The sequence below is a fragment of the Mixophyes fleayi genome, chromosome 3, assembly GCF_038048845.1.
Source record: "Mixophyes fleayi isolate aMixFle1 chromosome 3, aMixFle1.hap1, whole genome shotgun sequence".
NCBI lineage: Eukaryota > Metazoa > Chordata > Amphibia > Anura > Limnodynastidae > Mixophyes > Mixophyes fleayi.
In genome coordinates, this window is record NC_134404.1 from 239943057 (window position 1) to 239970572 (window position 27516).

Here is a 27516-nt window from a genome sequence, read left to right on the forward strand (position 1 = left end):
TGATCCTGACATTCCTTCATGGCAGTCCTGTGTGATGAGAGAACTGACGTCATTGGGAGGAAGGGCTCAACGAGTCCAACATTGTAAGATCTCGGTGGGATAGTTATATTCCCGGCAAGAGTTTGGTGTCCCTAATGTGATGTTTTTCAGATACCTACAACTGATTCATTGCTTTAGCTGCCCAATTTCAATCCCATCCCGTTATAAATATGACACTGCTGCCACTGCATGACGCCACATACGCCACAGAGAGTGATAAACTACATGTCCAAGAACGCTTTGAAGCTGGAAGGGAGACTGTTAGAGACCGAGATATTTGACCAATCGGGTGAAGAATCTGCAATAGTGACAAAGAGCAGAATAACGAATATCCATTTTGTGAATTGCCTGAAAAGATGCTGTTGGACAGATACCATTTAAGCTTGAAGGGTTAGGGGTATTAGACTTTGTCTGAAGAGTACGGACACAAACTAAGGAGAAGAGTAAAAATAGAGACTGTGATATGTACTAGAGAATACAGAAAAAAGTGAAATGGATTAAAAATTGTTTTAAAGAAAGTCACGAGTTCAGTTACTGGATTCAAGGCGGTCAAAGGTCAACAGAGTACTCTCCTTTCTTAAAAATCAGGCAAATTAAATCAAAGTTCATAGGTTTGAGGGTACTGCAAGGGCAACTAGCATTAGTGCCCGAGGTATCTCACAGTAGATAGAATTGTAACGTGTCTTGTTAGAAGAGTTTAAAGGACTCAGTGTGTGGACAAATGTAATTTATTTCCCGTATTATATCCAGTCATTAAATATTGTTGCCGTCACTTTGTTACCTTATATAGTAGACAAGCTATACACTGATCAGCTACAACATTAAAACCTCTGTCTGAAGCGTAGCTAGGATGCCATCTTGGACAGTCACGTTCTTTGGGCTCTCCCTGTCCCCGGTTCGTGAAACCAACCTGCAATTCAGCTTCCACGCTGCCTGAGTACTCTGGGCGACGTGGGAAGATCACTGGAGCCTCTGCCGCCACCCACCTGTCTCCCGGGACGTTTGGAGCCCTCTTGCAGCCGGCTGAAGTTCCTGCGCCGTGTGCCCTCCTACATCCTGGGCTTGCTGGTGCCTGGCTGTCAGACCCCCCCCTGCCTCCGGAGGAGCCCCGTTGATCTCCGGCTGAGGTCCCTGCCACCCGGAACGCATTTACCGGGCCTTTCGGCCTACTTCCGGTTGAGACCCCGAGGTAAAGTTTAGACCTGCCCAGCGGACCCCGCCATTTCCGGTCCCGCCGCGGGACTTCCGGTCGGACAGCGCAGAGCTCTGTGGTGCTGGACCTGCCTCTACAACCCTCTCTTTATCCCCATACTAAAGCCTGGGGACTACCGGGAAAGGGGTGCTGCCGCCGGATAAGGTGTAACCAGCCTCCCTCCACCCACGGCTGCGGGCCCCGCCGGTCACAGCCTGACACAAGAAAGTGGTGTGTGTATAAGGGTTGCTAGGCCAGTGTGTGCCCCCCTCACTCTGTAAACTTAACAGACTATAGCATATTTGGGCCAGTTCCTGATCGTGCCTGAAAAGAGGCTTTCCAGGGATCCCTGACTTGATACAGGCAAGCCTAACTCTCTACTGCCACCCGGTGGTGAACCTCATATAAGTGCAGGTAGGGGGAGGGGGGGGGAAAGAGAGAGAGAACAGGCGAGACAGTATACACGATAGCGGCCGTCCGGTGGCTCTTCTGGAGTGGGAAATGTTTATAGCTCCTTTTGCAGTATTGGTCTATAGCTCTTTTGCCTAGTTTATAGCTCTAGTGCCGTGTATACTGGGGTGATTCTATGGGTTCTCAGAGTAGTATACTCTTGGGGATGCGGCGGGCAGGGAGATTAAGATGCCCTGTTTGAAGCTTCTCGGTTTTAAGCATTGCAGTAAATCTGCTAATTGGTATATATGCTTGCTTCTTCTATAATACTGAAATGTACGGCTAGAGGGTGCGGTGGCAAGCTTTAAAACTCTTAAGGTATAAATTTGGTTAGGTTCCCTTTAAAAGGGATACGGTCTAGGGATTTGATGAAAGAAAGGGATGTGTATATGGGGTTGTTGGAGCCGATTCTTTAGGAGATTAAATGTTTAGTACACCTGTGTGGAGTACAGGGCTGGATAAGTGGAAAATAGTGGAGCTTTGCCGAGAACAGGTCCTTCTGTGTAGATAGGTCTTGTGAAGTGGTTGGATTCAACCACTTCACAAGACCTATCTACACAGAAGGACCTGTTCTCTGCAAACCTCCACAAAGCATCAAGCTCCCCGACGATAGGCTAATCACACGAAAGGCAAGAACATCACGAGCGGAGGATCTAACTCTGCAGTGGAACGCACAGGCGCCTGTGCGTTCCAAACAAAAACCGGAAGTGAGGCTTTTGGAACGCTCTTGCGTTCCAAGGACACAGGAAAGAAGCCGCTGGGCCGCAGCCACCCCGACCGCTCGTCCAGCGCTACGATTTAACACCTATATCAGCAGCCAACCCGCCCACCCAAGGTATATTGTCAACAGAAACACACAAACTGCTCTTTTTAGAGCATAAGAGCAAAACGCCGTAACATCTCATAACCATCCACCTACACACAATTCTATAGCCTATACACCACACTATTTTCCTGTTCTCTTTCTCACCCCCCTCCCTCCCACTCCCCATCTTATCTCCCCACAGGTCGCGCCACAGAAGAAACAAGGAAGCAACCAACAAAAACCGGAACTGGAACATCCGGAACATCCGTCAAGGCAGCACCAACCCTCATAACAACAAAACAAAGTGCAGACGTCCCAGGTAAGCCCTCCCAAAAGGGTCTCTATCACCCACTTCACATCCCTCAATATTACCCTTATAAGTCCTCTACAGAACAAGCGGGTTCCCCCCGCTCTCATGAGGACTCAGACTCCGATGAAGATGTGTCTGCTCCAGTTACCAAGAAAGACTTTCTCTCCTTGATCAAAGAAATGAAGGAGCTTCGGTCTTCAGTTCACGCTGAGGTTCAACACGTTCTTCATAGTCTGAAATCAGAGGTTTCCTCATTGGGGTCTCGCACGGACCATATTGAGAGGAAGATGGATGATTTCGTCTCAGGTCAGGAAGCAACGTCCGATAACCTAACTCAAATCCGCCAGGAGCTCAATAGTATCCATGAACATCAGGAAGATATGGACAATCGAGCCCGGAGAAATAACCTCCGAATTAAAGGCATTCCAGAGTCCGTTGAATCTGTGCATCTGGACCCCTATCTCCGGAAACTATTTTCCCTGCTTGCCCCAGAAGTCCCGGAAGATCAATTCTTGCTGGATAGAGACCACAGAGCCCTTAAACCCCGTCCATCGGATCAATCTACACATAGACACGTTATTCTCCGCCTTCATTATTTTACGACCAAAGAGGCTGTCCTACAGGCAGCTAGAAAGCTCCCTGTTCTATCTTATGAGGGATTTGCCCTCCAAATTTTTCAGGACCTCTCTCCCACTACCTTGTCTCGGAGGCGGGAACTCCAGCCTGTCACCTCAATCCTCAGAGAGAACAACATCAGATATCAATGGGGGTTTCCCTTCCGTCTCCATCTGGCACCAGAACCAACAACTGTCAGCTAAAAGCTTAGGCGAAGCACGGGACCTCCTGCGAAAGATTGGACCGAGTCAACAAGCCTCCCTGGATGCTCCTCAAGCCCTTGCTAACGTGGCGGGCCCCGCCACACCGAGAGCGCAACGGCTCCCACGAGAGACTGGTCAACTGTCCCTCGTCACTCTAAACCACAATCTGCGGATCACGGACCGGCTAATTCCCGTCCCTGCTCCTTCCTCAAAGTGCGGCCGCACTTTCCTCTACAGGTGTCGATGTGCCCTTCGTCACTTCCTGGCATAGTCCTATAATTGGACACAGAACTCAAGGCTCCCATGTCTTCCGATGTCCTTGCCCCTCATTTCCTACTACACTAAAACTATAATGTAGGTGCTAGACACTGTAATGCCTTATATCATCTGTTGCCTTCTCGCTGCCTGCCCCCTGAGAAGGTGAGTTGTTATTCTTTATATCTTTCAGGTGGGGCGAGACACTGATGACGCGTACATCACAGCTCCTGCTTTCACCACCGATAAGTAGCTTTGACGCTTTGTTATAATTGTCTCCATGTTGTATTTACGGTTCTTTTGTTGTTCATTTGATTCTCTTCCTATAGCTCTTTAACTGGGCCACACTCGGTGGCTTCACAAATGTTTTCTACAATATTCTTAGTGTTTTTGAGTTATTTCCTACCTCATATAATATGTTTATTGCTGTTAATTGTTACCTTTGCCTTCTCCTTTCTTGTACTTCCCCTTCTCCTCATCTACCGTGGAGGTCAGTAATCTCCTTATTCCCTCCTCACTTCCCTCCCAATAGGTCATACACACTAAAATGGACTCTCGAATTCCCCTTCTGGGTCCCCCGGCCCTCCGTTTTCTTCTGTGGTAGCTCCTAGTCTACCACCCCCCATAGAGCCTAGGGCTCTATGCTGGTCCCCCTGATGGTCAGCCCCTGTACATTCTTCCTTTTTTCTCCTCTCCCCTGGCACTTCTTCTCTCGTCTGGACTCTAGCGCTCCCCTCATTGATCTTTCTATGACCCTTAACCTTATATCCTATAATGTCAAGGGCCTCAACTCCCTTCAGAAACGGGCTAAACTCCATTCCTCTCTTAAATCTCTTAAAGGAGATTTGATATTCCTACAAGAAACTCATTTTGCCCATCTTCTCCACCCTGAGCTTCGCTCCAGAAAATTTCCCTTGACATTTCATGCATGTGACCATAGGCAGAAAAAGCGAGGTGTAGCAATTCTGATTGCACGCCATTTAATTTTCGAACTACAGGACTCTCATAAAGATAAGGAAGGTAGGTTCCTGATCCTCATAGGCACTCTGAATAATCTCCCCTGTACTCTAGTGAACCTCTATGCACCCAACACCGGCCAGCATAGGTTCTTCAAAAAACTGGGTTCTCCGTTAGCGCGTGTTCATCAAGGCGAACTTATGGTCGCTGGTGACTTCAACGCTGTTCTAGCCCCGACTATAGATCGTTCCTCAGGCCCCTCCTTCTCTCCCTCGAGGAGAGATGCCCACACCACAGCTGCCTTACAGGCTTTTCTAAAATTCCATAACTTGTACGACTCATGGAGAGTATTAGACCCTCTGGTCAGGGACTATACCTTCTTTTCTTCTCCCAATAATACCTACTCCCGGATTGACATGATCCTGCTCAGCCACGACCTCACTCTTAAACTTTGCTCCTCCCAAATTTTCCCTGTTACCTGGTCAGACCATGCCCCTGTCTCCGCTGTACTCACCTCCCTCGCTCACCACCCTCCTAGAGCAACCTGCAGGATCAACGAATCACTCCTACATGATAAAGAAACCACTACTCACCTAAATTCTCTTCTCTCTGAATACTTTGAGACGAACGACACTCCTGATATCTCTCCTATGACTCTCTGGGACGCCCATAAGGCTGTAATACGGGGTCATCTTATTGCCTTGGCATCTCGGACTAAGCGATTCCGTTTGGCTAAAACTATTCAATTGACGGACTCGCTGAGAGCTTTAGAGCAACGCCACAAATTGAACCCTGATCCCTTGGGTCTCCAGGAAATTGCTTCTGTCCGTGGTGAATTAAATGTTTTGCTGTCCCACCAGGTTGCCAATAAAATGAAGTGGCTCAATCAGCGCTACTACGAAGAGGGCGACAAAGCCGATAGATTGCTGGCCACCAAACTTAGAGCTAAGATAGCGGCCTGGAATCTCTTGGCTATCAGGGACTCTGACAGAATTTTACACTATGACCCTCAGCGGATACGTGCTGCCTTCCAATCCTATTACACTAAACTTTATAACCTCCCCCAGCCGTCTGATCCCTTAGTCTCCCAGCAACACTCACAACTGTTTGAATCTTTTCTTTCTTACGCTAAGCTTCCAAAACTCTCTTCACAAGCTAGTACTCTTTTGGGGGCTGAGATTACTAGAGAGGAAATTGAACAAACCACAAAGTCTCAGAAAACAGGAAAGGCTCCGGGGCCAGACAGCTTTACTGCTGTGTAATATAAGAAGTTTGCTGGGCTCCTGGTCCCCCGTTTGCACACCCTATTCAACTCAATCCTGACTGGGGATTCCTGGTCTAGGGATTCATTGGAGGCTCGGATCTCAGTCATTCATAAAGAGGGTAAGGATGTTCATGACTGCGCTAGTTATCGCCCTATCTCCCTGCTTAATATAGATGTCAAATTATATACAAAAATCTTGGCTAATAGACTAAATTCGGTCCTTCCCTCCCTTATACATTATGACCAAGTTGGCTTTATACCGGGGCGTCAGGCCAGAGACAATACCAGGAGAGTCGTTGATCTGATTCATATCATTAATACCAGGAAGGCCCCAGCCATTGTTCTCTCCCTTGATGCCGAGAAAGCTTTTGACAGGATCTTCTGGAGGTTTATGTCCCGAGCCTTGTCGGCGTTTGGGATTTCGGGCAACCTTCTCACGGGTATTCAAGCCTTATACTCTAGACCCTCCGCAAGAGTAATGATCAACGGTTCTCCTTCTGACCTTATAGCCATATCCAACGGTACACGGCAAGGGTGCCCTCTGTCTCCTCTCATCTTTGCCCTTGTGATAGAGCCTCTTGCGGCCTCTATCCGGGCCTGCCCGAACATACAGGGTGTGCGGACGGGGAATCTGGAGAGTAAGCTCTCTCTCTTTGCGGACGATGTCCTTCTGACTCTCCTGCAGCCCGAGAAGCCTCTCCCTGGACTCTTTAGAATATTACACCATTATGGGCACCTCTCAGGGTACAAGATCGATATTACGAAATCGGAAGCTCTCCTCCTTAATATTCCCTCCCCAGAAGGATTGGTACTCACCTCCCGCTTTAACTTTCGGTGGCAGAGAAAGAAAATTAAATACTTAGGTATCTTCATTACCGACTCCTATGTCTCCCTCTACCGGGAGAACAACCCGGCCCTCTTTGCTAAGATCAAGGCTGAATTGCTCTTCTGGTGCTCACTGATCCTTTCGTGGCTGGGCAGGGTTATCTCTGTCAAAATGAACCTCCTTCCTAAGCTCCTCTACTATTTCCACACCCTTCCTGTCCGAGTCCCCCTTTCGGATCGGACATCTATCCAAAAATGTCTCTCGGTTTATCTGGAACGGCCGGTCTCCCAGGATTAAGCTGGCTCCCTTAAAGAAAGAGACTTACCAGAGGTGGTGGTAGGTGTTTTCCGGATTTGAAAATTTACTATTGGGCAGCTCATCTGAGCCAGATCGTAGCCTCCTTTGCCACCCCCCACCCCCCCGTGGCACTGTCGTGGGTTGACATCAAATCCGCTTATCTTAATTTTCCAATCTTGTCCTGTATATGGGGTCTCTCAAAACAAACTAGATCTCCCCTTACCTACCAATGCCCTACTCTTCTATTCTCAGCTGCAATATGGGAGACCTGCCGACCCCATCTCAAGATACCGGTGTCTTCTCTTACTTTCCTACCTCTTTGGGGTAACCCTGCCTTTTCTCCTGGGCTCTCCTCTGCCTTCTATAGTCCCTGGGTTGCTGCGGGAGTTCCATTTGTTGGAGACCTATTATTTCAGGGGGCCTTTATCTCCTGGGATGGCCTACGCTCTAAATATCCAAGGCTCCATCATAAATTCTACGAGTATTTCCAATTACGACACTTTGTGGCCTCTCTCCTCAGGGGGGGGGGGGGGGCTCCTCTCCCCTCTCTTAGGTCTTCCTTTGAATCCCTATGTCTCTCCTCACCCTTGGGTAGGGGCATGATTTCATCTATCTACAGCTTAATTCTCAATGTACTTTTACCTCCGGGCGGTAGGCATGAGAGAGAGTGGGAGAGGGATCTGGGCCCCCCCTCAGAGGAGGATTATTGGGAAATCATAAGGGATTAAGTTGCCACCAGCTCTATTTCCACTTTGGTAAAGGAGAACGCATATAAAGTATACTATAGGAGGTACTATACACCTGACAAACTCACTAAAATGTTCCCCTCTAGTTCTCCATTATGTTGGCGGGGTTGTGGCCAGATGGGCTCCTTTTTTCATATCTGGTGGTCCTGCCCTAAAATATCCTCCTTTTGGGATCGAGTTAGGGCCCTCCTCTCCTCGCTCCTTCCATGCCCTGTCCGGAAAGACCCATAGTCTTTTCTTCTCTGTTTCCCTTTGATTGAGGATGATACAGTCTGCGAAATTCTCCTATGTCCTGGCTGCTGCGCGGTGTCTAGTAGCTAAGTCTTGGAAACAAGCTGAACCCCCCACTATGGCAGCCCTGCGATCCTATATCTGATCTATTGCCCGGATGGAGCAGATTACATACCACCTGCATGATAGGGATGATAAATTTCACCAGGTTTGGGCTCCTTGGCTTTACTTATAACCCCTTACCTCCTGTACCATCTCCTTCCTCCTAAAAAGACTCCCTAAGTTCATAGGTGGCCTGACTCTTGACTCTCGATGTTGTTTCCCTTCCCAGAGAATCTAAGCAGTAATCTCCTCTGAAACTTTTATTGCCCCTCTTCTATTTATTTGTTCCTCCTCTTGAAAGGGAAAGATAGGGGTAAGGAACTGTGTGGATAATTGGGAAGTATGTTATCTTTTTCTTTCAGTCTCGGTGGCGACCAGTGCCTCCCCTCCCCCACACTATATTGTCATAAAATGTTATAGTTTCTTGAGTATTCTGGATAACAATTGTCTGTTTATTGACAACCTCTGGCTATTTTATATATTTGCTAGGCAAACATTTTCAGCTTCTTTGATTTATGCCCATCACATGTTCTGTTCTCTATTTTTGTCTCTTGCCCTGCAAATGTACTAATTGTTGATTCTTATCTGTACACGATTGCTATTTTTCAAAATAAATAGTTAAAAAACCTCTGTCAAGGGGTGGGATATATTGGGCAGTTCTTGAAGTTGATGTGTTGGAAGCAGGAGAATTTGGCAAGTGTAAGGATCTGAGCAACTTTGACAAGGGCCAAATTTTGAGGGCTAGATGACTTGGTCAGAGCATCTCCAAAATAGCAGGTTTTGTGGGGTGTGCCTGGTATGCAGTGATTAGTACCTACCAAAAGTGGTCCAAGGAAGCACAACTGGTGAAACGGTGACAGGGTCATGGGCATCCAATGCACATTGATGCGCATGAGGAGCAAAGGCTAGCCCATTTGGTCCAATCCCACCGAAGAGCGACTGTAGCACAAATTGCTGAAAACCGTTAATGCTGGCTATGATAGAAAGATGTCAGAACACACAGTGCTTCGCAGCTTCCTGCATATGGGGATGTGTAGCCGTAGTCCGGTCAGAATGTCCATGCTAACCCCTGTCCACCCATCAAAGCGCCTACATTGGGCACGTAAGTGTCAGACCTGGACAATGGAGCAATTGAAGAAGGTGACCTAGTCTAATCACATTTTCTTTTATATCACATGGACGGCCGAGTGCGTGTTCACCACTTACCTGGGTAAGAGATGGCACCAGGGTCCACTATGGCAAGCTAACGGAGGCAGTGTGATGCTCTGGGCAATGTTCTGCTGGGAAACCTTGGGGTTCCTCTGGAATTCATGTGGATGTTATTTTGACATGCACCACCTACCTAAATTTTGATGGTGACCAATTACACCCCTTCATGGCAACAGTATCCACTGATGGCAGTGGCCTCTTTCAGTAGGATAATGCGCCCTGCCACACTTCAAAAATTGTTTTTAGGAACATGACAAAGAGTTCAAGGTGTTAACTTGTCCTCTAAATTCCCCAGATCTCAATCCGATCAAGCATCTGTGGGATGTTCTGAAAAAAGAAAAGTCAGTGCCATGGAGAGTATTACATAAATAAAGGAGTAAGGCACTCCTGTAATCTCTAGGCTCAAATTAATTTTCTATTTGTATTCTTATCTTCTAGCAGAGGTCAACAAAATGCTCTGGTGGGCCTTATGGCCAAGTGGGAGTTGGGTATAGAAGCCCTGCAAAAACAAGGAGTCAGAGACTATAAATTGTAATCACAGGAAATCTACCTCATCCATCAAATATCAGCAGATTCAATATGACATTTTTCATAAGGTGTACCCTTATGTCTACAAGGCTAGTTAGGTTTGGAAGAATGCAGAGTCTGCTCTGCCCTAAATGTCACTGTGCGGCTGGAATATTCTGGTATCTGCTCTGGCAGTGTCCTATGATACAAAAATTCTGGCAAATGGTCATAAGGTCCATTAACAGAACTGGCATCTAGATCCCACACTCAGCCCCAGGTCTATGAATTTTTGGACTAAACCTGAATGATGTAGTAAACAGGACAACGAGGAAATATCTAATAAAGTAATAATTCTACCCAAAGTATGCATATCTGGAACTTGGATGGCTATGAAGCGGACTCAAGAGCACCCAGTACACTGCACTAATACTATAGATCAGGTCATGTAAACATGACTTTTTCAATAAATCAATACAGTGAGGTCAGTTATAGTTAATTATCTAGCTTTATTTCTCATTAGGGTTTGAATCAACATGAAATCCAACCATTATGCAACTTCCATGGTTCATTAGTTGTATAGAAATTAGTATATGTTACTTGTATATATGTAATTTTAGAAAAACAATAAAAACATACTTGCAGTATTGTTGAAACTAAGACATGGCTATACCTATTCTGTACTGGCTAGCAAGGATTGGAAATGGAGCATTGAAACCTGCACAGCGCATTTTAATTTCTAATAGTATGCTGTCCTTTCACTGTTTGTTTGTTTAAACCTTTTATTGCTAGTGTTTGTTGGGGGAGTTTATTGAGGGCCTGATTGAAGAACACTGATCATATGTGTTTGTTAACCATATATATTCATTGTAGAATGGCTGCAAAGCCAGTGATGGCTGCATAGCTAGTGTGTATAGTTCTAAGTCTATAGTTACAAGTGTAAAAAATGTAAATAGTATAATTCGGAGTTATACCAGAGTTAAACAGACGAAAACAGGAGAAGAACATAATGCCTACTAACACAGCAACACAAGGATAATAGTCAGTATTCACCTGAAACTCCATAATCTACTCCTGATGTTTCCATCTCTCCCTGGCTACAAGCTTCACACCACAAGACAACTGTTTTGGACTCTTATTTTCTACTCAGCTCATGAAAGTTTGTTTAATCTGTCAGTTTATTTTCCCTGTAAAATCCCCTCTGTTTAATCAGCCTGCTGTACTACTTGCTCAGCCACTCCCTACCCATGCTACAGCTATTTCAGTACTCTATATTATCGTTGTACTTTCAATTATACTCAAGGCTTTGTCTGCCAACACAAGTGGGAAGAAAGGAAACTGAGATTGAACTCATTCAACACTTCAACCCACTCCCCCACATGGCTCCCCACATCATTAGTTCATGCTATCCAGACATCCAGGATTAAACTACATTAACTGCAGCATCATTCTGCACTACTTCTCTGATTGCACAGGATATTACAACTAGGCAATTCTTTTAAATTCCCTAATTTTTTGCTATTTTATTCATAAATAGCAATACTTGCCAAATTATTTTTCTCTTTCTCCTTTCATGGCATTATCTTTAGGACTATATCATCCCTCACCCATCCTGCAACACACACCTCTGTCCACATTGCCTCTTCATTGTTTCACTCACCTCTACTTAACACTCATGCACTCTTTTCCTATTTAAATTCAATAACTTTAACAGCCTCACCCTGTCGCCAGAAACTTAAAGCACACACATCTTACACTCATCTTTCCTACCTTTCTTCCTCCTTGTTTTTATTAGCTGGTGATATATCACCTAATCCAGGTCCCACTCACTTCTCCCACACACATATATCTGAACGCTACAGAAATCCAGCAAACCTCAAAACCATCACCTATCTCCCCTTTCTTCCAAAGTCCTTTAAATGTGCCCTTTGGAATGCATATAACAAACTTACCTCCGTACACAATCTCTTCCTCTCAAACAAACCTAAACCTAGCAATAACAGAAACATCGCTCACGCAATCAGACACTGCCTCACCTGCAGCCCTTTCACATGGTGGTCTCCATTTCACCCACACCCCCAGATCTGGAGGCAGACAAGGAGGTAGGCTTGGACTACTTCTCTACCCACAGTGCAAGTTCACAGTTCTACCAAATGACCCATCACTCACGTTCACATCTTTTGAAGTACATACTGTTAGGATTTTTAACCCATTCTCTATGCGTGTTGTTGTCATCTATCGCCCCCCTTGGACCACACCACCAATTTCATGAACACTTCTCTGCTTGGCTCCCTCACTTCTTAGCCTCTGACATTCCCACCATCATCATGGGTGATTTCATCATCCCTATTGCTAATCCAGGTTCCAATGCTGCTTCAAAACTGCTCTCTCTAACATCCTCACTTGACCTCTCCCAGTGGATTAAATCTGCTACTCATCAGGGTTGGCCACTGTCTTGATCTTGTTTTCTCTAGACTTTCAAACTCTCGATTCATCACCTTAATAGTTACTCGCTCACCCCCAGTTCTTTACTCTCCCCAGTGTCAAACTCTCCCAAGCCTCCTCACAACCGCAGGAATATCAACTCTATTGATCTTCAACAGTTTTCCGCCTCTCTTCAACACCTTCTCACCCCAATTTCTACATTCTCCTCCCCTGATAGGGCAGTACCCCATTTTCGCCAAACCCTAGCAACTACCCTTGATCAATTGGCTCCAGCGACTCTACATACTAGGCGTAGACTTCGCTGCCAACAGTGGCACACTAAAGTAACACAAACGCTACAAAAACTCTCTTGTAAAGCAGAACGTCACTGGCGTAAATCTTGTACCTCTAATGATTTTATCACATATACTGGTATCTACCACTCCTATAGAAATGCTCTGGACACTGAAAAACTGCTCAGGCTTCTAATCCCAAATGCCCTTTTAACACATTTAAATCTCTTCTCAATCCTCCCACCCCAAACCCTCCAATTACCATCAGTGCCCAGGATCTTTCCTCCTATTTCAAGGACAAAATAGATAAGATCAGACTTGAAATGGTATCATCTAACTTGACAAGCAATCAGCTCAATTTCTTTGTAGCACCCTCTGATACGGTCTTCATTTGATCCCACAAATGAAGAGGAAGTTTATACTCTCTTCTCATCTTCCTACTCTACCGCCTGTCCTCTTGATCCCATATCCTCAAAATTTGGTAGGTACCTGTCTTCTGTGCTCATTCCAACTCTAACTAAAATCTGTAATCTCTCTCTCTCTACTGGTATTTTTCCATCACTATTCAAGCATGCAGTGATTACTCCTGTTTTGAGAAAACAAAATTATAACCCAAACTCTCTCTCAAATTACCACCCCTTGTTTCAGCTCCCATGGCCCTCCAAGCTTCTCGAGAGAATTGCCTACACACATTCTTACAGGAAACAACCTACTGGATTCTCTTCAGTCAGGCTTTCACTCCTAACGCTCCACAGAGACTGCGCTGACCAAGGTTGTCAATGATTTGATCACAGCAAAAACTGAAGACCACTACTCTCTTCAAATTCGCCAGAATCTTTCTGCTGCATTTGACACAGCTGACCACTCTCTCCTCATACAAACGCTACAATCCCTAGGTCTGTCCTATACTGATTCTCATCCTACCTATCTAATCGCTCTATCAGTGTTAATTTCTCTGGATCCACATCTGCTCCGCTTCCTTTATCAGTTTGTGAGTACCACAATGCTCAGTCCTAGGTCCTCTGCTTTTCTCTATCTACACCCCTTCTCTTGGAAAACTAATAAGCTCCTTTGGATTTCAGTATCATCTCTATGCAGATGATACACAAATCTATCTATCCTCTCCTGATCTCTCACCATCTGTGTTGTTTCGCATTACTATCTTTCTGCCATTACATCTTGGAATGTCTTCTCGCCAACTCAAACTTTCAAAAACTGAATTAATAATATTCCCACCCAAAAACAGAAGTCTCCTGCCTGGCATTTCTATTTCTGTTAATAACATGACCATAAATCTCACCCTGCAAGCTCGCTTGCTAGGTGTAATCCTTGACTCAAAACTATCGTTTATTCCTCACATCGACTCTATATCATGTTAAATACATCTAAAAGAACATTTCCAGAATACGCACATTTCTCACACAAGACACCGCAAAAACATTAATTCATGCACTCATCATCTCCCGCATCGACTACTGCAATTCCCTCCTTACTGGTCTTCCCAAAATCAGACTTGAACCCCTAAAATCTATTTTGCACGCAGCGGCTAGTTTGATTATGCTTGCAAACCGTTCTTCCTCTGCTGAGCCACTCTGTCAGTCTCTACATTGGTTGCCTGTTTTTCAACTACTCCAATATAAAATTCTTCTACTAACATACAAGGCCGTCAACAAAATTGCACCGACATACATCTCCTCACTTGTCTCAAAATATCTCCCAACTAGACACCGCTACTCTGCACAAGATCTACGTCTCTCTTCCATTCTCATTACATCCTCCCATTCTTGGTTACAGAACATTTTTCGGGCTGTACCCACTTTTTGGAATTTCCTCCCTTGCACAGTAAGACTTTCCTTTAGTTTTCTAACCTTCAAGCGTTCTCTGAAAACCCACCTCTTCAGACAAGCTTATGATATTCCTCAACTAGCATCTCCCTAGGTTACCCTATTACCACCCTCTACACAGCTAACACAAGACCCTGTGACCAACATTGCTGTGTGACTAATCACAGAGCCCACTCAATACTTTTTATCTTTGCATTCCAGCTGGTCCAATGTGCAATATGATGTAGCATGTGCCCTTGTGTTTCAAAGTTCCATTGCTCTATAGATTGTAAGCTTGCGAGTAGGGCCCTCTTACCTCTCTGTATGTATTACCCAGTATTGTTTTATTTAATGTTTGTTCCCAATTGTAAAGCGCTACAGAATTTACTGGCGCTATATAAACACATGTTGATGATGATGACAGTTGTTTTTTACTTGTAAAAAAAGACTAATAAGAAAAAAATTAAATACTTAAATAAAAATACAACCAAACCAATCAGGGATGGCATAAAACTTCATGTGAATATGAAGATAAATTCAGAAATTATTCAAAGACCAAAGTTAAATACCATTCATTGTACTTGCTATTGAAGTAAGACTTGCAGCTTAGTCTAGTGCGACTGGGCTTTGACATGTCTGCTATTAATACGAATACATTCAAAATACTAGTAAATTTGATCGTTCATTTATCATGGGAAAAATGCAAATAAGAGGATTTTTGTACTTACGTTATATCCGTTTCTCTGATTCCGTCTGGGGGACACTGCTTACCATGGGTTGTGGAAGGGAGCACGGGAGTTGGCACCTAGCTAGTTAACTATAGCAACTGCTGACAGACCCCTCCCCTCTACAATCTCCCCTCCTCTTCCTCTCAGTTAATTAAAAAGCCCTAAGGAGAAAAGGCCAATCAAGCAAGAGCACACCAAAGAAAAGCAGAAGGGAGGGATCGCAGTGTCCCCCAGACGGAATCAGAGAAACTGATTTAACGTAAGTACAAAAATCCTCTTTTCTATTTCATCCAGTCTGGGGGACACTGCTTACCATGGGGACGTTCTAAAGCAGCCCCCTAAGGGTGGGACCGCTCTGAAAGCCCTGCCCGTAGAGAAGTACGCAAACACATTAAACTGATAGAATTTTGTAAAAGTATGGACAGAAGACCAGGTGGCTCTCTGCACAGTTGGTCCGCAGAAGCCCCACTTCTCGCTGCCCAAGACGCCCCCACTGACCGGGTGGAATGGGCCGTAAATCTCTCTGGCACATGACGGTTAGCCCTGATGTAAGCCTGTGTAATTGTTGCCCTAATCCATCTCGCAATTCACTGCTTAGAGGCTGGCCAGCCTCTATGAGAATCAATAAGGACAAACAGAAAATCGTTACACCGAATTTGGGAAGCTCTCTAACCATAAATGTGGAGAGCCCTAACCACATATAATTAATCCATATACACCTGATCAGACTGAGAAGCTGTCCGAAAGACCGTAACCACAAGTTCCTGGTTCAAATGAAAGGCTGAAACACCCTTCGGAACGAAGGAAGGGAGAGTTCTCGTTACCGCTCTGTCCTCATGTAAAATCAATTATGGTTGTCGACAGAACAGAGATCCCAACTCTGACACTTTACGAGCGGATGCAATAGCCAAGAGAAACATCACCCGGCAGGTTAGAGACCTAATCTGACGAAAGTAAGGATTCAAAGGATGCCCTGTAAGCATATCAAGCACCAGGTTAAGATCCCATGGTGCTGTAGGAGAAGTGAAAGGAGGCTAGATATGTAAGACCCCCTAAAGAAACGTCCTGATGTCTGGCATATCTACTAACTTCAGGTGGAAGGAAACTGAAAGGGCAGATACCTATACCTTTAAGGAACCCAAGCGGAGACCTGCCTCAAGACAATCCTGAAGAAAGGCTAGAAGTCGGAAAAGACGAAAAGAGGACGTATGACAAGACCTATTGTCACACCCTGTGATATAGGCTCGCCAAATGCGATGATAGATGCTAGCTGAACAGGCTTACGAGCTTGTAGCAGAGTGTTCACTGCACTGGGGGTGAAACCCTTAGCCCTCTAGAGCCTGGCTTCAACAGCCATGTCGTTAATTTCAGCCGAGGTAAATCCTGGTGATGAAAAGGACTCTGAAGGAGAAGATCTTGTCATTGCGGAAGACGAAGCTCTTGCCCTACTGCCATAAATATTATGTACGCATACCACACTCGCCGCGGCCATGCAGGTGCTATCAGAATTACTGACAGACCGCCCAGCCTCACTCGTCAGATATCCCAACCTAAAGTCCTCTGACATGGTCATAACGTCCGCTGCTACTGCCAAGGGGTCTCTTGCCCTAGCGCAAAACCTGGGAACCTTCCTGTTGTGTATGGAGGCCATGATATCTATATCCGGTAAACCCCACCTCTGAACCAGAGACTTAAAAGCTTCCGGATGGAGGGACTACTCCCCTGGCATCATCGCATTGCAACTGAAATAATCGGTTCTTTATTCCTGGAATGAACACAGCCGAGATTGCTGGAACATATTGTTCCGCCCAAGCGAATATCTGAGCCGATACCCGCATTGCCGCTGTGCTTCTCGTTCCTCCTTGTCTGTTGACATATGCCACAGCCGTGGCATTGTCGGACTGAACTCTGAGTAGATGACCCTGAAGAAAATTTCAGGCCCCCCCGAAAAGCCAAAAGGATTGCCTTCAACTCTAATGTGTTGATAGAGAGGACTCCTGGACTGACCAAAGCCCCCCCAACATTTCAGGCTGGCGTCTGTGGCGACTATGATCCATAACCATGGAGCAAAAGACCTGCCCACCGACATGTGATCCGGAATCAGCCACCACTTTAGCGAATTTCTCGCATCCGGAGACAGAGAAATGTTCTGGCGATCCAAATGTAGGTGGGATCCCGACCCCTTTGTCAAGAGGTACCACTGAAAGCACCGGGAATAAGCACGACTGAAGGGGACCGTTTCGAAGGAGGCCACCATCTTCCCTTGGAGACGCATGCACAAGTGTATTGAAGGACTGGGAAAGGACAAGACCTGAGATGTTATCCTCTGAACCGACCTGATCTTTTCTGGCAGAAACACTTTCTGTTGTTTGGTGTCCATCACGAGTCCCAGGAAGATCCTGAATCTATTAACCACCCATGACTCTCGAGGAACGCTATGGTGAAGGACATGTGCTGTTGCAAGCAAATCTCTAAGGCGGATCTTATGAGAAGATCGTCTAAGTAAGGCACGACATGAACTCCCCCCGAGTGATGACAAGCTGCCATTACCGACATAATCCTTGAGAAAAAAACCCTGGAGCCGAGGAGTGGCCGAAGGGAAGAGCCCGAAATTGATACTGAGAGGCCCCCACCCCGAATCTCAGGAGAGACTGATGAGCGTTCCAGACAGGAACGTGGAGGTATGCGTCCTTTATGTCTATGGAGGCCATAAACTCCTTTTCAATCCGTTTATTACTGACCTCAGAGACTCCATCCGAAATTTACCCACTTTTAAGTGCATATTTAGGTTCTTTAGATTTAAGATGGGTCGAAAGGAACCGTCAGGCATTCCTGACAAGAAAAAGGGTTTGAATAAAAACTTTCCCCTTCTGGATTACTGGGACCCTGCAAATAACTCCTGCTGAAAGAAGAGAAGCGACCCAATTCTGTACTGCCTGCCTTCTTTGTGGAACTCGAGCTAGCGGGGTTACAAAGAAACGATGTGGAACAGGACCCAAGAGATCTATCCTGTACCCCCTAGTTATACTGCCCCGAATCCAAGGATCCTGAGAAGACGCTGTCCACTGTTCTAGAAAGGAGACAGGCCTCCTTCCCCACCTCCTGGCGGGTAGAATGGCAGTCAGGGTGCAGGCTTCTCCTGAACCTTGGAGGCCTGACGTCTAGATGAGAAGGAGGATCTACCTCTGACAGGGAAGCTTCTAGAATTTGTGTGGTCTGCCCCTGGATGTCTGGCCCCTAGGAAAGGAGGTCCCCCGAAAGGACTGTCTAAAGGAGCTGAAACGCGGGGTCCGGGCTCTGCCCACATTCACTGGCAAAAAGGTGCTTTTGCCACACGTTGCCTGAGAAATCAAACTGTCTAATTCCGGCCCAAACAAACCTGATGCTGAAGAAGGAATGGTTTCTAGGGACTTCTCAGATTCCGAATCCGGCTTCCAGGATTTCAGCCATATTGTTCTTCTTGCTGAACTTTCCGAAGCCTGAATAGAGGAAGATACAGACGCTGTGTTCTGAGCTGCCTCGTAAACATACCCAGACGCCGCTTTCAAATGTAAAACCAGGGGAAGCAATTCTGAGTTCTGCAATGCCTGCGTCCATGGCCCTAGTGACCCAAGCGGAAGCAAATGTGGGTCTAAATGAAAAAACCCGCTGCTACAATATAGACTTATTTAAGATTCAATTCTGCGGTCAGTGTGTTCTGCAGAGTTGCAGTGTCCAGGACCGGCAGGGTAGTGTGGCGGGCTAAACAGGCTACAGGAGTATCCACCTTAGGGATTCCTTCCCAGTGAGCCAGATCTTCTTCCTGTAATGGATACAAGGAGGAGAATTTTTTGGAATAGAAAACTTTTAATCAGGTTGTTTCTATATTCCCTCAGCAATATCTCTCAATTCCACCAAAGGAGGAAAACGAATAACCTTTCTTCTGGCTTCCTTAAAGAGACTTCTGTTTATAGGACTAGGATCCTCTGACTCTGGGAGGTCCAAGGCCTGCCTTACCGCTAATAGCAATCATTAATGGCCTGATATCTGGCGGTTTCTTCTTGATTAGACACGTGAACCTGATCAGGATCAAAATCTGTTTTCCCTTCTTCAAAAAAGGATTAGTGGATCTACACTGCTTTCTTTTAGTAGGGGTCAAATATGGGGATATAGAAACTGGTTTAGCCTGTCTAAACCCTTTATTAATGATGATGGACCCTGCTGGTTCTGTCGAGACAGGGGTCTGATCCCTTATAAAAGAAAAGGGGCCTGCTATAGCCGTCCCAGTAGAAGCAGCTGCAGCAGGACCCCCCATATTTGTGACAGCATTATCCAATACAGAAGAAAGTGCTGCTGAGCTTGTCAATAACTAAGTAGATTTAGTAAGAAGCTGAGCTAACGAGTAAACTGACTATATCAGAAGAGTAGCAGTTTGGTTTGCGCAGATGGGGGGGGGGGATCCCTCTTCACAATCAGAATATAACCTTACATCTAGAACATGTAAAATATTTAGCCATAGTACCTCTTTCTTTATCTGTCATTTTACAAAGGAAAGAATCACCCAGCACACCAGACTTGAGAAAGAGTGAGAGAGACAGAGAAAACACAAGTAAATCAACTGATCTATAATAAAAGTTGTACTTGTACTTTTTTTTTTAACTAAACAATGTCATTTTGGCAAGTAGAGAATACAACAATATTACCCCTACTAGCCCCACTTTATCATAAAACAATACAGTTTTGTAATTGCTTTAAAAAATTTGAGATACTGGGGAGAAGTCCAATAGCAGTGTCCTGGTGCTTGCTCCCACCGAGATATGTTCCTTCCTGGGCTTCTCTGTTGCCAGAAGACAGGACTGTTTCAATTGCCTTGAAGAGCAGGGGAGCTCTATGTAGTTTTAGCTCACCTTCTTCTGTTTCAGTTCTCTCTCTCTCTTTTTTTTTTTTAAAAGAATTATAGAAAAAAGAGGAATTTTACTCACCGTAAAATCAATTTCTCTTACTACACTGGGGGACACTGTGTTACATTGGGGTATAGTAGGTGGGACTGGAGTTAGGCACTTATAAACTTGTTTGTTTCCCTGACTCCTCCCACACTATGCCCCTACTCTGTAGCTGTCTTCAGTTTTGTATAACCGAGGCAGGAAGAGAGAAAAAGCAATTCAGAAAGCAACACCAAAGACAGCACTACTTTCAGAGCAAGGGAGGGTGCGCAGTGTCCCCCAGTGTAGTAAGAGAACATGATTTTACGGTGAGTAAAAATCCTCTTTTCTCTATACTACTACTGGGGGACACTGCGTTACATTGGGGAGCTACTAAAGCTGTATCCAAGGGCGGGCATGCTCTGGAAGGGCTGTGCGCAATGTTTTGTGTCCAAAACCCTGCATTTGTGAATGCAAAGGCATGCAACAAAGAAAACAATATGTAGCAGTAACAGACGCTGCCACTCTGTACAACTGCGCCATTGAATGACGCTGTTATGGCGTACAAAAAGCTGCAACCCTCCTGGAAAGTGCACTGTAAAAGACAATGGGACCTGCAGAGGGGTACAGACAGAATGTTGGTCGTGATGCAGTGGCAAGAGACCACCGGGATCCTGCCCTGCCTCCTACGCTCTTTCTGACTTCATCGCCTCCACAGAGCGCGATGCTTGTCCTTCTCCCCCCACTGCTCGTTGTCTAGGGGCGGAGGAGGGGGGAAAGCTGCCGACAAGTCTACGGGCGGGGAGGAGAGGCAGAGACACCCTCACACCCGCCCGCCTGTTTAAACGCGGCCGCGGCCGTCTATAAGGCCGCAATTAATAAACATATATGTGCCCCAAATAAAGCTGCCTTTAAAGGCATACTTGAAAATAAACAATGGCCCCTTTGCTCGTTCTTTCTAGAGGTGCGAGGGAAGCGTGCTGCTAACCTGCGCTGGAACTCAAGAGTGAAGAAATCCCCGGGACTATTCACTCCTCTGGGTCTTGGCATGGAGTCCAGCGCTGCACCTAAAAAGGAAAAAAAAATAAAAACAGGAAAACCTACTGCTAAACTAAGTATAGGCAGGAGCCTATACAGAAGTGACCTTTCTCCAGAAGGCACTTACAACAACTGAAGTCAGCTACAGAGGAGGGGCATAGTGGGGGAGGAGTCAGGGGAACAAACAAGTTTATAAGTGCCTAACTCCAGTCCCACCTACTATACCCCAATGTAACGCAGTGTCCCCCAGTGGTAGGATAGAGAAAAACGGCAGAGTAATGGAGACATCAAAAAGACTGAGGTCTCCTGCAGCGGTTCTGACCCCGATACCCCCTCCTATTATTGAGGGGGGATCTTGGTTTTGCCCCCTTCTTGTGCCCCTGGTCTCCTCATCGTTCCTCCGAATCCAAGATGGCCGGCGCTCTATGCCCGCAGTGGCAGCGCCGGTTATCGGGGAGGCTGAGAGTGACAGCAGTCCGGAGAGACTGCTTGTCACTCTGTTTCAGACACCCAGGACTGTGCCAGTGAGAGCCCTCGGCTCTCATCTGACAAAGTCGTGTCTGCGCTGCGGTTCTGGGAGTGTGCTCTCTATGGTAGAACACACTCGAGGTCTGCCTTCAAAATAAAAGTCCCTGTACATGTAAAACATTAAAAAATAAAAGAAAATAAATAAAAAATAAAAAATATAAATTAATAAAGTAATAATTAACACTACCAGTTAATATAACAGCCCAACTCCCTGGGCACCTAGAAAAAACTGAGAAGAAGAGGTGGGGGGATTGTAGAGGAGAGGGGTCTGTCAGCAGTTGCTAAAGTTAACTAGCTAGGTGCCAACTCCCGTGCTCCCCTCCACAACCCATGGTAAGCAGTGTCACCCAGACTGGATGAAAGAGAAATAATTATTATTTGTGGATTAATGAGTAGATAATGAGCAGAAGAAAAACGAATGGAGGTCCGGGAAAGATATGTATGGGCAAAGTACAAAACACTAAGTAAGGCTTCAGAAGACCAGGGGGAGGAGGGATTTTTCAGGGGACAAACGATGACTAAGCAGAGGAGTAAAATTGAGTTGTGTAAGATAAGAGCAGCATGGGCCTAAATATCACTGGGACCTACATAGTACACAGAGACTGCTGGCAACTGCAGAGGTTGCAGAGAGATCCCATTCACATATTCCACAGAGACCATATTGGCACATTGGTAGCTGCACAAAGGTAAGTGGAAATCCTCACATATTGCACATAAACCAGATTGGCAGTCTGGAACCTTGTACAAAGACTCCAATGGCACCTCCACACATTGCATAATTTCCCTGGCAGCACATAAACTTGCACATACATATTATTGCAGACTAAAGCTAGGTACACACTACAGCAAAAATAAACGATCAGCGATTTTCCAACGACATGGAAAAAAAAAACCTGTTCAACCTGCCGATTTATGTGTACACACTGTACACGATTACCTCCAGATGTCTACTGTTCCTCTGTCATAACAATCAGTCTGAATGGTAACAGCAACTCCTGTGTTGAATGACAGGTTGTAAAACTGGCTGCACATGGGGAAGAGAGAAGAGGAGTGGTAGGGGTGGGGTGGGGTCGGTGGGTTGATGTCGGGGCTCCTGCATTCATGTTATCCGGGCAGGGTAATTACCCGTTTTAACTTTAGTGCACCTTTCTTGTTAGCAACTCTCCTTCAAAGCTGACAGGCAATATTTCAGTGAGAGGTTTCCCTGCACATGTCTCTCCCCACTCCCTCCTACCTCTCTGCTGGTGGGCTGAATCATCGTGCTGCAGTAAAGTCAAGCTTAGACCCCCCTTCTGAAAAGTGGTGCTACACACAAAGCACGGGACCAGCACACAGGGCAGCATAAACTCTACCTACACCTCACAAAGCATGGACAGACTCTGGACCCCGGACACCAGCTGTCAAACATCGGGTAAATAGCTAGATTATCGTTCCATTTTTGCAGAGTGCATACACAATGCAGAATTGGACAGACATTGTTTATAACTGAAAGACATTTTTTAAAACAATACAACCAATCATCTCAAATGATGATCTGTGCTTTGGAACGGATGATCGTTCATCGTTCCAGGGTTCCAGTGTAATGTGTACCCAGCCTAAGAAATTACATAGAGATCTCTGCTAGACACACTGTACTATCTGCGTTTGCTGATCATACATAGATAGTAGGTGGTGGCAGTTCTGAGAGTGGAGTACAGGACAACTAATAGTGTTATTTAATAAGTATTATCTGCATCAGCAGCAGTCAGCAAACTGCAAGGATTTACATTCTATTGGTAGTGCTTGTGACAGAGACACAGATATAAGTACAATATCTCCTGCCACACATCAGGTAAGGCTGACTGTCGGCACAACAGAAACAAAGAGGGAGTGGGCAATGCTTTTCTTTTTAAATTGGCAGGGGTCGAGTAGGGAGGCATAATGAATGAAGGATATAGAGTTTGACTATATGGAGAAATACATGAGAGACACTAAATTAAAAAAGGATAAGCAGGCACTGGAGTAATAAAGGATGACAGTTGCTGGGAAGTAGGAGACACCATGGTGGCATTTGTTGGGGATGAAGAATTAATTAGAAGAAGCTAGTGGAAGCTGCAGATAAGTGTGTTTCTAGTGCTCGCATACATTTTTATAGGTGTGAAAGCAGGGTTTGTAATGTATTAGAGGGATGTGTTTAATTGTCGTGGACTAACACTTTGCTTTAGTGTTATGACATTCAATTTACTGACAAAAGAGGATATCTTTAGCAATGTAGTACAAGTGAACAGCATATTTTCATGTTTAAAATGCTTGCAATTTTTTGTGGTCCTCTAATTGTACAAATATTTCCTTTAGCTACTTTAATCACACGTATAGATAAAACAGAAGAATCTAATTTCAAATGAAACTTCAAAGTCCGCAAAAAAGGATATTAAAATACTCTAAGCTAGTGTTGTACCTGATGAAATATATCTGGATTCCCTGGGTTGAAGAGTGATGGCAATTTTTCCTCTAATCCATGTGCTATTTCTGGCCAGACAGAGTTCACTAAGAAGTCATATCCCGGAACCATATCCGCCTTTTCACTACAAAACAACAATGAAATCATCTCTTTCATTTGTCAGGTTCCACGCATAGAGACACAAAGCATTAGATATTGCACTTTGGTATCAGATAATAAACTAAACTTTGCTTACATCTCACATCTATTGCCCACATTTTTGTAATAAAATAATATATTTTATGTTCATGGTGAAGTCCATTTAGGTCCCAAAATAAATGATGATTATAATAGCACATAAGCTGTACACAGATTTTCCACAACATTAAACCCACCTCCCTCCCTTCTCACTCTATCTGTGTACTGGTAGTCACTTTTATCTCTTTTCCTTTGAACCTGAGTTTGTAATTTTGTACTGTTTACACCTTATTTGCACTTTTTACTTTTGTATGCCGTTTACGGTTATCCTGTACTGTTGTCCCTTGTTGTTTGTACGGCGCTGCAGACCCTTTGTAGCGCTTCATAAATAAACGATAATAACCACCACCTGCTTAATGTTGTGTAGGACTCCTCGTTCTGCCAAAACAGCTCTGAGCCGTCGAGGCCTGGACTCCACAAGACCTTTGAAGGTGTCCTGTGATATCTAACACGAAGACGTTAGCAACAGATCCTTTAAGTCCTATAAGTTGCCAGGTGTGGCTTCCATGGCTTGGACTTGTTTTTCCAGCACATCCCACAGATGCTCAATCGGATTGAAATATGAGAAATTTGAAGGCCAAGTCAACACCTTGAACTCTTTGGGCCCGAGTCATTAAGGAGAGCAAAGCATCAAAAAGGAGTAACTTTGCACCTGGGCAAAACCATGTTGCATTTGAGAAGGTAGTAAACAGAAAATGTGGGGACAGATTTCTAGTTGGGATAGGGCATGTTCTAGATCAACTTTAAATACTAGCCGTTTTTTCATCTAGCACTTTATAGCTATATTTTAACTTGTGCAAAATAATAAACTAATTTGCACCCATTGCATTATAACATGGTTTATCCCAGAGATCATTTACTTCTTTTATTGCCTTACTTTCCTTAATGACTCAGGCCCTTTGTCATGTTCCTCAAACCATTCCTGAAAATTTTTTACAGTGTGGCAGAGCGCATTATCCCATTAAAATAGGCCACTGCCATAAGGGAATATCGTTGCCATGAAGGGGTGTACTTGGTCTCCAGCAATGTTTAGGTAGGTGGTACATGTCAAAGTAATATCCACAGGAATGCCAGGACCCAAGTTTTTCAAGCAGAACATTGCCCAGAGGATCAAACTGCCTCTGCCGACATTCCTTCTTCCCATAGTGCATCTTAGTGCCATCTCTTCTACAGGTAAAGGACGCATATGCACCAGGCCGTCAGCATGATGTAAAAAAAACATGATTCATCAGACCAGGCCACTTTCTTACATTGCGCCATGGTCCTGTTCTGGTGCTTACATGCCCATTATAGGTGCTTTGGACAGGGGTCAGCATGGGCATTCTGATCTGGTCTGCAGCTACGCAGTCTTTATCATAGACAGCATTAATTTTTTTCAGCAATTTGTGCTACAGTAGCTCTTCTGAGGGATTGGAGACCAGATGGGCTAGCTGTGGCGCATCAATGAGCTTTTTGCTCCGGGAACACCACACAAGACCTGCATTATGGAGATGCTATGACACAGTCGTCCAGCCATAATAATTTGGTCCTTGTCAAAATCTATCAGATCCTTACGCTTGCCCAACTTCAAGAACGGACGTTTGACTTGCTGCGTAATATATCCCACCCCTTGACAGTGCCATAGTAACAAAATACTCAATGTTATTCACTTGACTTGCCAGTGGTTTTAATGTTGTGGCTGATCGGTGTATACTGGCTACAACACGGGGTAAATGTGAGTTAAGTTAACAGAGGACCCAAGCTGTCAGAGATGGTTAGATAAAAGCAACCTATTATATTACTAATTTTTAAGACTGTAATCCCACCAAGAAATGTTTAAACTGCAGAAATGCAAAAGGTTTGTGAGCTTTACAGCTTTGATTACATTTGTGGTTATCAATGTGTATTGGTTAAATATATATAATTTTACAAGTATGTGAAGCTGAGACTGGTGAAAACGGCAACTTACTGTACCAAACTATACTGCTTCATAGACATTTTTCAATATATTAAGTGCCATTCCCAAAATGCAAAATCTGCTTTAGCAAAAGTGCCAATGACTTAATCCGTGTTCAACTGATAGAAGGCAGCACAACAGTGTGTAGCTATAGCAGACTGTCCTTAATGGGAAGGAAGTTCCAGGAGTCCAAGTAGTTAGTGAAAATGTCCTGTAGTCATGTGCCCTAACACAGACCTGGCCTTAGATCTCATGAGGTGGTTTTGAGGTGGGCATTTTTGCACATAATATGAATGTCATGTGTATGTGTGTGTTTACAGTCTGATCGACCCGATACCCAAACTACTAGATCTGTTCAATTTGTCCATAAACATGTGGGGCTAAATTGGTCAGACTTGGTCATTCTTTTATAGTCAGCATTTTTGGATTTGGCAAGAATTATAAACACCTGAAGATCAAAATAACTGAACACAACAAAAAATTCCAAAAGTTGTAGATGTGTGCCTTTTTCAGGAAGTATTAACTTTTATATTAAGAATTTACCTTGAAATGGCTCCTCCTGTGACCTCCCTCAGAAGTCGACAATGATGTGGAACAAACTCCAAAAGCTTATTATACATAACTTGCAGCCCATTTGGGTGAGATTTTACATATTGCTCCACGACTACCTGACAAAATAAAAAGATTCTCTTTAACTGAATAATTTCTCATAAAAAAAATCTAGTTATTCAAGGGGACCGACATCATGTCATCTGTTTATAGAAGACAAGAAGGTGAAATTCACATCTATTGCTGACACACAAATATATCAATATTCTACATGGGCTTCATAGTGGTCACAATGTGTTTTAGTGCCCTAGTGTGCTGTAAGTAAGGGGAACCATGGCACCAGGAATACAAAGAGACACCAAGTTGGAAAGTGTGGCCATGACTGGTGGAATGACGTCTTGCAGCACTAAAGGCATTTAACTGGGACTAAATGGGAGTGACTGAAGAAAATCAGGCACATGCGATGCTTGACCTCTTATGTTTTCTGAATTCAACTTGTTTAGGCTCAAATTCTTTGTTATAAATGTACTTAACTCCGCAGCAATGAGCATATGAGTGGACAAAATAATGTAGAATTCAAGAGCTAGTAAATTAAATCTAGGAGCAAGCAAGAT

At 44.8% G+C, this 27516-nt stretch overlaps 1 protein-coding gene across 1 annotated transcript in view; it reads right to left on the reverse strand.

Annotated features, from left to right (window-relative positions):
- The window catches only part of COG2 (component of oligomeric golgi complex 2), a 152992-nt gene that overhangs the window by 76558 nt on the left and 48918 nt on the right, over positions 1-27516 (reverse strand). Inside the window, exons 8-9 of the mRNA XM_075203350.1 lie at positions 26897-27021; positions 24178-24304 (exon numbers count right to left, since the gene is read on the reverse strand). Of these exons, the coding sequence (XP_075059451.1) occupies positions 24178-24304; positions 26897-27021 (252 nt within the window). The remainder of the gene's footprint in view (positions 1-24177; positions 24305-26896; positions 27022-27516) is intronic.